The following is a 12,289-nucleotide window of genomic DNA, read 5'->3' on the forward strand; positions in this document are numbered from 1 at the left end:
ACAACTAACTTACACTTTTCAAATTTTTATATCAAACATACGTTGCATGTGGTAGACAATGATTTCAACATTCCATCAGATGGAATACTTGGTAAGGATTTCCTAAAAACAAATAAATGCGATATCAGCTATGCAACAAATTGCATTTCCTTCTGGATAGGCAATGAAAAGATCGCACTTCCCATCCATCACGGAATGGAAAGCGATACATTTGTTATTCCACCTCGTTGCGAAGTTTATAGAATTTTCGCTTTAAAAAAAGACTCAGAACCACTTTTCGTGGATTCTCAAGAGATTTCCGACGGTGTTTTCACAGCGAAATGTATAGTTGATTCCAGTAATCCGATCATTAAAGTAATAAACACCACAAATAGCGTCAAATACGTAAACAACCACAACATTCAAACCGAAAAACTTTCTAATTATCACGTTTATAAAATTAATAATCCAGTAAAGCAAGATAGTCGTATTAAAGAACTTAAAAGCATTTTAGAAAAACAAATACCTAATTATGCTGAAAACAAACTTATTAACTTATGTTTACAATATTCCGATATTTTTGCGCTAGACAATGATAAGATGACAATCAACAATTTTTATGAACAAAAACTAAGACTAAACGATACGACGCCAGTATACATTAAAAATTACCGCCTACCGTATTCTCAACGTGAAGAAATCAATAAACAAGTTAATAAATTATTGGAAAACGATCTGATTGAAAATAGTTGTTCGAATTATAATAGTCCCTTGATTTTGGTACCGAAAAAAGACCTAAATGGCCAAAAATCGTATAGAATGTGCGTAGACTTTAGGGCTGTAAATAAAAAGTTAATTGCCGATAAATTTCCTTTGGCACGTGTAGACGATATTTTAGATAACCTTGGCCGTGCGAAATTCTTTTCTACATTAGATCTTTTTTCGGGTTTTCACCAAATCCCACTTCACAAAGATTCAAGAGACATAACATCTTTTAGTACTGACCGCGGAGCTTTTCGATGGAAGGTTTTACCATTTGGTCTAAACGTAGCTCCAAATTCATTTTCAAGAATGATGTCAATTGCATTTTCTGGTATTTCACCCAACCAAGCCTTTATGTATGTAGACGATATAATAGTAATTGGATGTAGCGAAGCACATCATCTCAATAATCTAAAAAAAGTTTTCGAAACCTGTAGGAAGTTCAACTTGCGACTTAACCCAAAAAAGTGTAATTTTCTTAGACCTGAAGTAACTTTCTTAGGGCATAAATGCTCAGCAAATGGTTTGCTACCAGACGATTCAAAAATTGAAGCAATTAAAAGGTATCCTAAGCCACGCGATAAAGATGCTGTCCGAAGATTCGTGGCATTTGCAAATTATTATAGGAGATTTATCCCAAATTTCGCTTCTTTAGCAGCTCCACTGAATCGTTTAAGTAGAAAGAAGGTTGAATTTAATTGGGATACGGCATGTGAGTTAGCTTTCGAAAAACTAAGAAAAAGTCTGATTTCTCCAAAACTTTTACAATATCCAGATTTCACCAAAGAATTTTTAATTACGGTTGATGCTTCAAAGTTAGGGTGTGGTGCGATACTGAGTCAAAATCATAACGGTAACGACTTGCCAATTTGTTTTGCTTCAAAATCCTTTAGCAAATCAGAACAAAATAAAGCAATAATAGAATTAGAACTTTTGGCAATATATTTTGCAATAAAGCAATTTCGTCCATATATTTATGGCACTCACTTCAAAGTTAAATCAGATCATCGTCCACTAGTTTATCTATTTAATATGAAAGATCCGTCGTCGAAACTTTCCAGAATCCGTTTGGAATTGTCCGAATATAATTTTACCATTGAATATATTAAAGGAAAATCTAACGTAGGTGCAGACGCATTATCGCGAATTTCAATTCAAGAACTTAAAAAGTCCAATAATCAAATTTTAGCAGCACAGACGAGGTCTATGACGAAACGTCACGAACAATTACAACAATCGGCTGAAGATGTAAACGAAGAAAATGTCAAATTACAGGTAGTCGACAAGTTTTCATATAATTTTTCCAAGAAAATCCATAGGATAAAAAGCCAAATATGTCATGACAACGATAATGATAAAATCAATTTAAAAATATATGCGCATTTAAAACATAAAAAACTCGAGTTACTTAATATTGTGTGTACTAACAAAATAATGCAATTAGATGAATTACTTTTGAAGCTTGAAAAAGAAGCTGGTAAACACAACGTTAAGAAAGTAGAATGGCAAAAAGATGATCAGTTATTTAAATATTTTTCTATTTCAAATTTTAAAAATACAGGAAATTCAATTCTAAAAAATTTAAAAATACTATTAATAGAACCTGTCGAAACAGTTACAGACAACGACAAGAAACTTAAATTAATGGAAATTTACCACAATGACCCGATATCAGGAGGTCACTGCGGAAATAAAAAGCTTTACGCAAAAATACGTACGAAATATTATTGGAAAGGTATGACCCGTGATATTGCCACATACGTCAAAAATTGCAAAAAATGCCTTTTGAATAAAGTCAAGCCAAAAACCAAAGAAAATTTAGTGCTTACACCAACACCCTGCAAACCTTTCGATGTCGTAGTTGTAGATACAATAGGACCTTTGCCTGAGTCGAATAATGGGAATAGGTTCGCGGTTACCATTATGTGCGACTTTAGCAAATACCTTGTTACCATATCAGTCCCTGATAAGACAGCAAAAACAATTGCAACAGCCATTTTTGAAAGCTTCATCCTCATTTATGGCATAATGAAATCAATTAAAACCGATTTAGGAACCGAATATAAAAACGAAATTTTCTCTGAATTAACCAAACTCCTAAAAATCGAACATAATTTTTCTACAGCTTACCATCATGAAACCCTAGGTACAATTGAAAGAAATCATCGGGTGTTTAATGAATATTTACGAGCTTTTCTAAATGATAACTTCCCCGAATGGGACGTTTATTTGAAATATTTTACATTTTTGCATAATACAACTCCTAGTACAGTTTTTGATAATGGATTCACTCCATACGAATTAGTATTCGGTAGAAATGTTACCTTACCAAATGAAGTTCAAAAGGAACAAATCGATCCAATTTACAATGTTGAAAGTTATGCAAAAGAAGTAAAATATAGACTACAAAAAACGCATAAATTAGCAAAAGATTTAATTAATAAACATAAAGTTAAAAATAAGGATCTTTATGATAAGAGGGCGCGTCCGTTAGCTATTAATATAAACGATAAGGTAGTAATACAAAAAGAACCTAGAAATAAGCATGAAAGCATTTACCAAGGACCATATATAGTCACAAAAATTGATGGAGTTAATGTTACGGTTTTTGATGAAGTAAATAAAAAGGAAAAAACCGTTCACAAAAACCGAATCATTAAGGTAAATTAAAAATTTTTTCTCATACAAATTTACAAACTAGCTTGTAACTAATTGTAAATTTTCATTACTTTGTTATTAAAGCATGAAATATCAAATTAAAATTTATATTAATATTAATATACAAAAAAAAAAAAAAATTTTTTTCAATTTGCATGTAAATAAAACCAAAAATTAATATGCCCGCATTATTTGTAATAAATATATAATACATTAATTTAGTGCAATAGAAATTAGAAAACAAATTACATGTAAGTAATTAAATTAATATTAACTAAATTTCATATGTGAAAGGAAAAAATTGTTCTGATTGAACGAATGAGAAAAAAGGGGAGGAACACCCTAATATCATACATTCATTCAACCAAAACAATTTGAAAGTCAGAGAACAAGAAGAATATGACAAATCTGATCAACTTGTCAGATTCTTCTTTTTCTAAGGAAGGGTGGTATAACCGCACAGCGTTACCCGCCTTGACGCAACAAAACGCACGCAACAAAACGCACGCAACAAAACGCACGTAACAAAATGCATTCCTGCGTGCAAGTGGCATCGCCGTCAGCTGTTGCTGAAAAGCAATGCCAATTGCACTCAGCAGGGGTAATAAGATTCAGCGATGAAAAATGATGGCCGCTGAGCGTGGGGGATAAACGAACCGAATTGAATTCGTTTTGACATGTTGGAGTGCTCGGTCGTAAAACCTAACTAGTGAAGGAAATTAAAGTAAATATTTTAAAGTGTAGAGTCTTAAACTAAATTTACTAAAATAAGAACAAAACAAACATTTATCATAACCAAAAGTGTGATGTGAAACACAAACAATGAACGTTTATTAAATTAATACTTAAACAAGAACAAATGAAATTTATTTTAATAAAGACGAACTAAATCTAACCAAACATAAAAGAAACTAAATTTATTGTGTGTGTGGGTGCGGGTGTGCACATTGAGCTGCATGCCCAGCAGCGTGAGTATTTCCCTTTTCTAAGGAAAAATGGTTGGCATCAAAACCCAGCCATATCATTCGGTTACACCTGAACTTAGCCGTCCTTACTTGTTGGTATTTAATTTCCACCCCTGGGCGAACTCTAATAAAATAAAATAAATTAAATATAAAACAAAAAAATGTAAGGCGCGATAACCTCCGAAGAGATTGAAGGCCGAGCTTCTCTTCCAATTTGAGTCGTGCTCCTCTTTGTTTTTCCTACAAATTGGCGGGATGGGAGCTACTTGTTTTGTGCCGACATCCAATAACATCTGCAAGGGAGATGAGTTTTCACTGAGAGCTTTTCATGACAGAAATACACTGGGAGTGCTTGCCAAACATTGCCGAGGGGCGACCCCGCTGGGAAAAATTTTCTTCTAATTCAAAAAACTTGTTTCCAAAATTTTTGATGTTGCTTTGACTGGGGCGTGAACCCAGGATCTTCGGTGTGGTAGGCGTAGCACGCTATCATCACACCACGGCGGCCACCTTAAGTATAGTAAAATTAAAAAAGATAAATAAAACACAAACTTAGATTATGGAGGGAACACTTCTCTGCTCTCCTAAATGGAGACAGCGATTTACCTCACAGAGATGACGAACCCGATCCCGTAATCGATGGTGGTGGAATAAATGTCCTCCCACCCGATTATGACCAAGTCAGAATAGCAATAACCAGATTGAAAAACAACAAGGCCGCGGGCGCTGATGGATTGCCTGCGGAGCTATTCAAATACGGCGGCGAAGAGTTGGTAAGGCGCTTGCATCAGCTTCTTCGCATAATATGTTCGGACGAGTGCATGCCCGACGATTGGAATTTAAGTATTCTTTGCCCAGTCCACAAGAAAGGGGATACTGCAAACTGCGCCTATTATCGCGGAATCAGCCTTCTTAATATCGCATATAAGGTCCTGTCAAGTGTATTGTGTGAAAGATTGAAGCCCACCGTGAATCGGCTGATTGGACCTTATCAGTGCGGCTTCAGGCCTGGTAAATCTACCATCGACCAGATTTACACAATGCGCCAAATCTTGGAAATAAACCCGCGAAAAAAGAATAGACACACATCAGAGCAGAACTTAACCGCTGGAACAATATTCTGTAAAAGCGTGCAATTACTGGCATATGCTGTTGACATTAATATCATCGGCCTAAACACCCGCGCCGTTAGTTCTGCTTACTCCAAACTGGAAAAAGAAGCGGTAAAGATGGGTTTGATGGTGAATGAGGACAAAACGAAGTACCTGATGTCATCGAGCAAACAGTCAGCGCATATGCGTCTTGGCAACCACGCTACTGTTGGCACCCATAATTTCGAAATAGTAAAAGATTTTGTCTATTTGGGAACCAGCATCAACACTAACAACAACATCAGCTCTGAAATCCAGCGAAGAATCACCCTTGCCAATAAATGCTACTTTGGACTAGGTAGGCAATTGAAAAGTAAAGTCTTCTTTCGGCAAACGAAAATCATGCTCTACAAGTCACTTATCGTACCGTCCTGCTATATGGTGCAGAAGCATGGACCATGACAACATCAGACGAAGCGGCTCTTCGAGAGAAGAGTTCTTCGAAAGATTTATTGACCTCTACGCGTTGGCGATGGCGAGTACCGAAGAAGATTTAACGATGAGCAGTGCGAACTCTACGCAGACATCACTGTGCTGGCTATGCGAATGAAAGATGACGCTCCGGCCAAGAAAGTGTTTCTATCGGAACCCGCTATGGAAGCATAGAGAAAGGAAAGGACCAGGTGGAAAACGATTTAAACTCCCTTGGTGTGACCAATTGGCGTCGGTTGGCAGAGAAAAGAAGCGACTGGCGCGCCTTGTGGGAGAGCTATAACCGTTTAATTAAGTATGTAAGTAAATAAAACAAAATAAAATAAATTAAATAAAATAAAATCTATTTTTAATCGACGAGTTATCCATTTGTTATCGAAAGCTTTTGGATTTATCGTCGAAATATTTTCGATACGTAATCAATATGTCAGCTACTTGTTATCGAAGTATTTCGAAAACTACTATTTCCTATCAAAAAGTTATCGATTGCTTAAATAAAGTTATCACTATGTTATCAAAAGCATATCAATTTATTTTCGGCAACTTAAGATTTGTTATCGGATTGATATTAACTGGTTATCGGTGTGTTATCGAAAAGTTTTTGATTTCGTATCGGAGTGTTACCAATTAGTTATCGGCACGTTAACCACGACTCATCAGGTTTTTATGAAAAAGATACCTAAAACTTCAACATAAAATCGATTACATGTGTGTAACCCTTCGATAACAAGTCGATATGAAACCAATAAGATGACCATAAAAAGGGTGAAAACTAATCGATAGCAAGCTGATAACAAATCGAAAACTCGAAGATTATTATTCGCTAACAATAATAAAACAATAACTTGTCAGTATCGGTTGTTACCGAAACTATTTGTTTCTGGTAAAGTTACCTCTGTCGTGGTTTAATTTCAGCCCCTGGGCAAGCTCTAGTTAACTTAAAATCATTAGTTTCCTAGATATACACCTGTTTGTTTACACACCTAACTTAACGAGTACTTGGTACTCACGCCTTTTTTAAATTTTTGATATCTCGGTGTAATATTCAAACCCCGGGGCACATTTTCAACTTTTTTTTAGTGTTACGCTCCAATGTACATAATTTAATCGTAAATATTTACCTTTTCCCAGCTTCAACGGCTGTGCGCTCCTCAGGTAATGGAGAAAAGTAGGCACCGTGTTCACATGGGCCACGCTTAAAAATCTCATGACATTTATTTGTATCCGCACTTAATGCGGTCCCCGGCGGACAGCGACATTGAGCTGCCGGTGCATTTTGTCGTGCCGATTTAGATTTACCTACAATCAACGCTGGACTTAATTCCATTGTAGCTGGGCATGGATAACCGATGGTGAAAATTTTGAAACATTGTTTAAGTGGCGGCCAATAAAGTAACTGCCATCCTCCAGGCATGCTGGCACAGGGATTCTTTTCCGGATCACTCCAAGGTGGTGGTACGATTGCTGATTGTGTTGTTTTGTTTAGGATTAAATTGAGAAAGACAATAAAGCTAAGACTGGAGTGTAGAGCAGTCCAACAGAGTAACAGCTTTCGGCGTTTCATTGTGTGTGATCGGCGGGCTGTAAGAAAGTTAATACATATTACATATTTGATTATCCATGTTGAGTCCAGGGCTTTGTGGGGGTGCGGACCAAATGGAGCCAATTTGCCGGATAGCACTAAATGAAAGCACCCAATTTTGAGACCTATCATCGGCAACGGAAAGTATTGGGATCGGAATGGACTGCGGCAATTTTAGAGCGATTTTTCGCAATTCTCCCCCGGTTCGTGATATATGGAAAAAATATATGCAAAAAAAATAAAAAGGAAATATGTGCAATCTGCCCATTCGGAGGAGTGCGCAAAAGTTCTTTCGTTGCATGGTAACTTTGTTGTTGTTGTTGTAGCAATGTTTCGCCCACCTAATAGCAGCGACCGATCACAAATTGTCATCAATATCCTCTAACGGGAGTCCAAGGAAACTTGCTGTTTCGACAGGGGTGGACCATAATGAAAGGGGTGTTAGCGGCGTTGGTTCCACATTACAATTAAAGAGATGGTTGGTGCCTTGTGGGGACACATTGCAAGCGAGGCATACATTTTGTATGTCGGGGTTGATTCTGGATATGTAAGAGTTTAACCTGTTACAGTATCCAGAACGAAGTTGAGCCAGAGTGACTCGCATTTCCCTGGGGAGTATTCGTTCCTCTTCCGCAAGTTTTGGGTACTGTTCCCCGAGTACTGGATTCACCGAGCAATTCCCGGCATAAAGGTCCGACGCCTGTTTGTGGAGTTCACCAAGGACCTGCTTGTGTTTTTTTGCTTCATACGGCTGAGTTCTCAGGTGCCGTATTTCCTCAAAATGCTTACGGAGATGACTCCTTAAGTCCATAGGCGGTGCTGGCTCATCAATCAGATGTCTGTTGGGATGCCCAGGTTTCTGGGTATTCAACAGGAACTGTTTGGTTAGCATCTCATTTCTCTCCCTGATGGGGAGTATTCTCGCCTCATTATGTAGATGGTGTTCTGGGGACATAAGAAGACAGCCCGCGGCGGTTCTGAGCGCAGTATTTGGCAGGCCTGTAGCTTCTTCCAGTGGGTATTTTTTAGGCTTGGCGACCATATAGGGGACGCGTAGCACGCAAACGGCTGGCCAATTGCTTTGTATGTGGTAATGAGCGTTTCTTTGTCTTTTCCCCAAGTACTGCCAGCAAGGGATTTGAGTATTTTATTACGACAAGGGATTTTCGGAACAATTGCGGCTGCGTGTTCACCAAAATGTAGATCCTGATCAAACGTCACACCCAAGATTTTGGGGTGTAGGACAGTCGGTAGCGTAGTGCCATCGACGTGGATGTTCAAAATGGTCGACATTTGGGACGTCCAGGTTGTAAATAGGGTCGCGGATGATTTAGTTGGTGATAATGCCAGGTTTCGCGAGGCGAAAAAACTGGAGAGATCAGGGAGGTAGCCGTTTATTTTGTTGCAAAGCTCATCGATCTTTGTGCCCGGGCCTGTGGCCATTATTGTGCAGTCATCGGCGTAAGAAACGACAGTAATTTCTTCTGGTGGCGAAGGTAGTTTTGATATGTAAAAATTAAACAAAAGTGGGGATAGGACACCACCCTGAGGCACCCATTGTTTAATTATTCTTGGTTTTGATATTTCGTTTCTGCATTGCACCGATGCCTGCCGACCACCCAGATAATTTGCGGTCCACCTTTTAAGACATGGGGGAAGGGTAGACCCTTCCAAGTCTTGCAGTAACGTGCAATGGTTGACCGTATCAAAAGCTTTTGATTGGTCTAGCGCTACGAGTGCTGTTCTATGGTGGGGCTTCTGATTTAAACCACAATTTATCTGGTGCTGGGTGCTGGCATTCAGCGCGGTGGTGGTGCTATGGAGTTTTCTAAAGCCATGCTGATGACAGGCTAGCTGCAAATTTGCTTTGAAGTGGGGGAGCAAAATGGCTTCAAGCGTCTTGGCTACTGGCGATAGGAGAGATATCGGGCGATATGACTCTCCTATGGAAGCTGGTTTCCCAGGCTTTAGTAGCGGTACCACCTTAGCCATTTTCCATTTTTCGGACATGACAAAGGTGGAAAGAGACAGGTTGAAGATATGTGCTAAATATTTGAAACCCTCTTTCCCTAGGCTTTTGAGCATCGGCATGCTATGCCGTCTGGGCCCACTGCTTTGGATGGTTTAGCATGACCGATGGCATCCTCAACCTCTTTGGCGGTGATGGTAATTGGTGACGCGCTGAACTTATATTTACGTGCGTGTCTGTTGGCCCTCCGTCTATTTTTGTCGACCGTAGAATACATTATGTATTTTCGGCAGAAAGCGCTCGCGCATTTTTTCGCATCCGACAGCACTTTGTCGCCAAAGGCGATGGAAACTTTCTCATTGTGCCTAGACGGATTCGATAGGGACTTTACAGTGGACCAAAGTTTACCTACACCGGCAGGGAGGTTACAACCGCTTAGGTGCTCCTCTCATCTCGCCCGCTTGTGTTCATCCACAAGCAATCTGATGCGTTGGTTTATATCCCTTATTTGGGGGTCGCCGGGATCGAGCTGTCTTATAAGGTCACGTTCTCTCGCTAAACCTGCGGCCTCCGCCGGGTAGTGGGGCCGAATTTCGGGAATTCTAACGGCGGGAATGAAACGAGCCGAGGCGGATTCAATGACCTTGCGGAAAGCACGCTCCCCTTGGCGGGCATCAGTTGGGATAGAGAGGGCAGCAAAGCGGCTGTCTGTAAAGGATTTGTATTCGTCCATCTTTCCTTTTTTAAAGTTAATGAAAGTGCGTTTTTCTGCTACGATGAAGTCGGCGGGACGCTCGAGCGAAATAAGTATAGGCAGGTGGTCGGATGCCAATGTTACCATCGGCTGCCAGTTGACGCAGTTTACGAGTTCTGCGCTCACGATTGAAGTATCCGGCGAACTGTGACAGCTTCCTACCATACGTGTGGGGGCGTCTCCGTTTATAGTGCAGAACGTCGTTTCTTCTATTTGATCCGCTAACATCTCACCCCTACTGTCCAACCGCAAGTTTGAATGCCATAGATCGTGATGGGCATTGAAATCGCCTAAGATAATGCGATTGTTTCCAGTGAGTACGCCGCTGATATCAGGGCGGTATCCACAGGGGCAACAGGCGACAGGAGGGATGTAGATGTTGATGATTTCTAGATTTGCATCGCCTGACCGGACAGATAATCCTTGACGTTCTAAGACACTGTCCCTGCGGTCGATGTCGGGATCAAATATATGATATTGCACAGCGTCGTGTATGATAAACGCGAGGCCGCCTACATTTCCGCTCTCGCGATCTTTTCTGTGGACATAATACCCAGAACAGGTCTGCAATGCAGATCTTGCTGTAAGTTTAGTCTCTTGAATCGCAGCAATGCGGATGTTGTGCCGCTTCATGAAGTCGACTATCTCCGTGATCTTCCCAGTTAATCCATTACAGTTTAACTGCAGAATTTTTAAGTGCATAGGGGGAGACGTCGTCACTCTGGGAGTAAGTGACGGGTGACTACGCCTGGGTTGTGGAAGGCCAGAACGCGATTGCTTTTGTGGCCCTGGGACTAGACGTCCTTGGGTAGGCATTGGGGTACCCGGTGTATTTGGGTATGCGACCTGGCAACATGGCGCAATGAAACCCGTCGGGGGGTTGCCGTCGCGGAGACCAGAACATCTAGGAAAGTGGCACCGCCCATGGCAGGAGCTGCATTGGGCGGATGTCGCAAATGTATATATTCTGTGCTGGCAAACGGTGCAAAGGGAGGTAGGAACTAAGAGTATGTCCTAGTCCCTGACCTACACAATTGCTGCCGGAAAAGAGGGGGGAAAAGACGGGGGCAGGGGCTGATGCTCGGCATTGCTCCCGACTCCACTACGGAGATTGTAGGTATGATTGGGAGCAGCCGTGTGAGTTGGTGGCGCCGTGGGGCGCGTGCAACAGCGGGTATTTGTTGTGTCTGCTGGAAGGTAGCGGGGGGGGGGGGGGCGCTGAGGCACAGACTACGGGACGTCCTACGACGTGAACAGGAAGGAGCCACAAAAGATTTATAAAAGTTACGTGGACGTCTGGTTTTGGGATCTAGCCCAGAACAACCTGTCCGATGCAACCATCCCTTACACGAGACACACTGACAAGAGTCTGACCATCCTAAAAAGATTCTTTTCCGGCAGATGCAGCAAAACCATTTCTCAGAACCGGGGTCAGGAGACGGACCCGGATTGGGTTCGATACCTTCATGGAGCAAGAGAATATGTAGCAGTCCCGCTGCGAGGAGCTGCTGGGAGGATGGGAATTTGTGGGAGGGACGCAACAAATTAAATGGGGTTACACTGAAATGGCAGTCCTTGATCGGGAAATATTCCGAGTCGGTACATAGAACCGACGGCCTTGGGAAGCGCATGGTAACTTTTAAAAGATTGAATCTAAAACATTTCGATGGGAATAGAAATTTTGAATTCCCATAGATAACTATTCAGGATTTCAATTTGAGCAAGAAAATGACGCAGTTGAACACCCTTTTCAAACCATTATAGAAAACTACCCGTCCCTGCATAGGTTAGGTTAAATTGCCGGGGGTGTAAGGAACTCACACAAATATAACGTGTTACAAAAAGTTTGTTCGACGACAAAGTAAAAAACGCCTAATGTGAACGAGGATATATGCAATAAAATAACGATACCCTTTTTGGGACCGTGCTTCAAGATCGAATGGCTGTGTAGCTACTAATAGCTAGAATCTTAATCTAGCGGGTGCTGAACAATCGGTCAATCTGATTGAGAGGTGTCGTGTATATATATGCCTCGAG

General features: G+C 40.7%; 3 protein-coding genes across 6 annotated transcripts in view; 1 reads left to right on the forward strand and 2 right to left on the reverse strand.

Annotated features, from left to right (window-relative positions):
• Positions 1-12,289, reverse strand: part of mrn (general transcription factor IIH subunit 4 marionette) — a 127,076-nt gene that overhangs the window by 75,202 nt on the left and 39,585 nt on the right. The window lies entirely within an intron of this gene.
• Cep135 (Centrosomal protein 135kDa) overlaps positions 1-12,289 on the forward strand; it is a 163,994-nt gene that overhangs the window by 56,006 nt on the left and 95,699 nt on the right. The window lies entirely within an intron of this gene.
• LOC137252249 (uncharacterized) overlaps positions 1-12,289 on the reverse strand; it is an 82,671-nt gene that overhangs the window by 30,782 nt on the left and 39,600 nt on the right. For both annotated transcript variants that reach the window (XM_067787693.1, XM_067787692.1), the window contains exon 2: positions 7,069-7,528. In XM_067787693.1, coding sequence (XP_067643794.1) covers positions 7,069-7,511 — 443 coding nt within the window. In that variant the 5' untranslated portion in view covers positions 7,512-7,528. The remainder of the gene's footprint in view (positions 1-7,068; positions 7,529-12,289) is intronic.

The sequence above is a fragment of the Eurosta solidaginis genome, chromosome 5 (genome assembly GCF_040869045.1).
Source record: "Eurosta solidaginis isolate ZX-2024a chromosome 5, ASM4086904v1, whole genome shotgun sequence".
In the NCBI taxonomy this organism is placed as follows: Eukaryota; Metazoa; Arthropoda; class Insecta; order Diptera; family Tephritidae; genus Eurosta; species Eurosta solidaginis.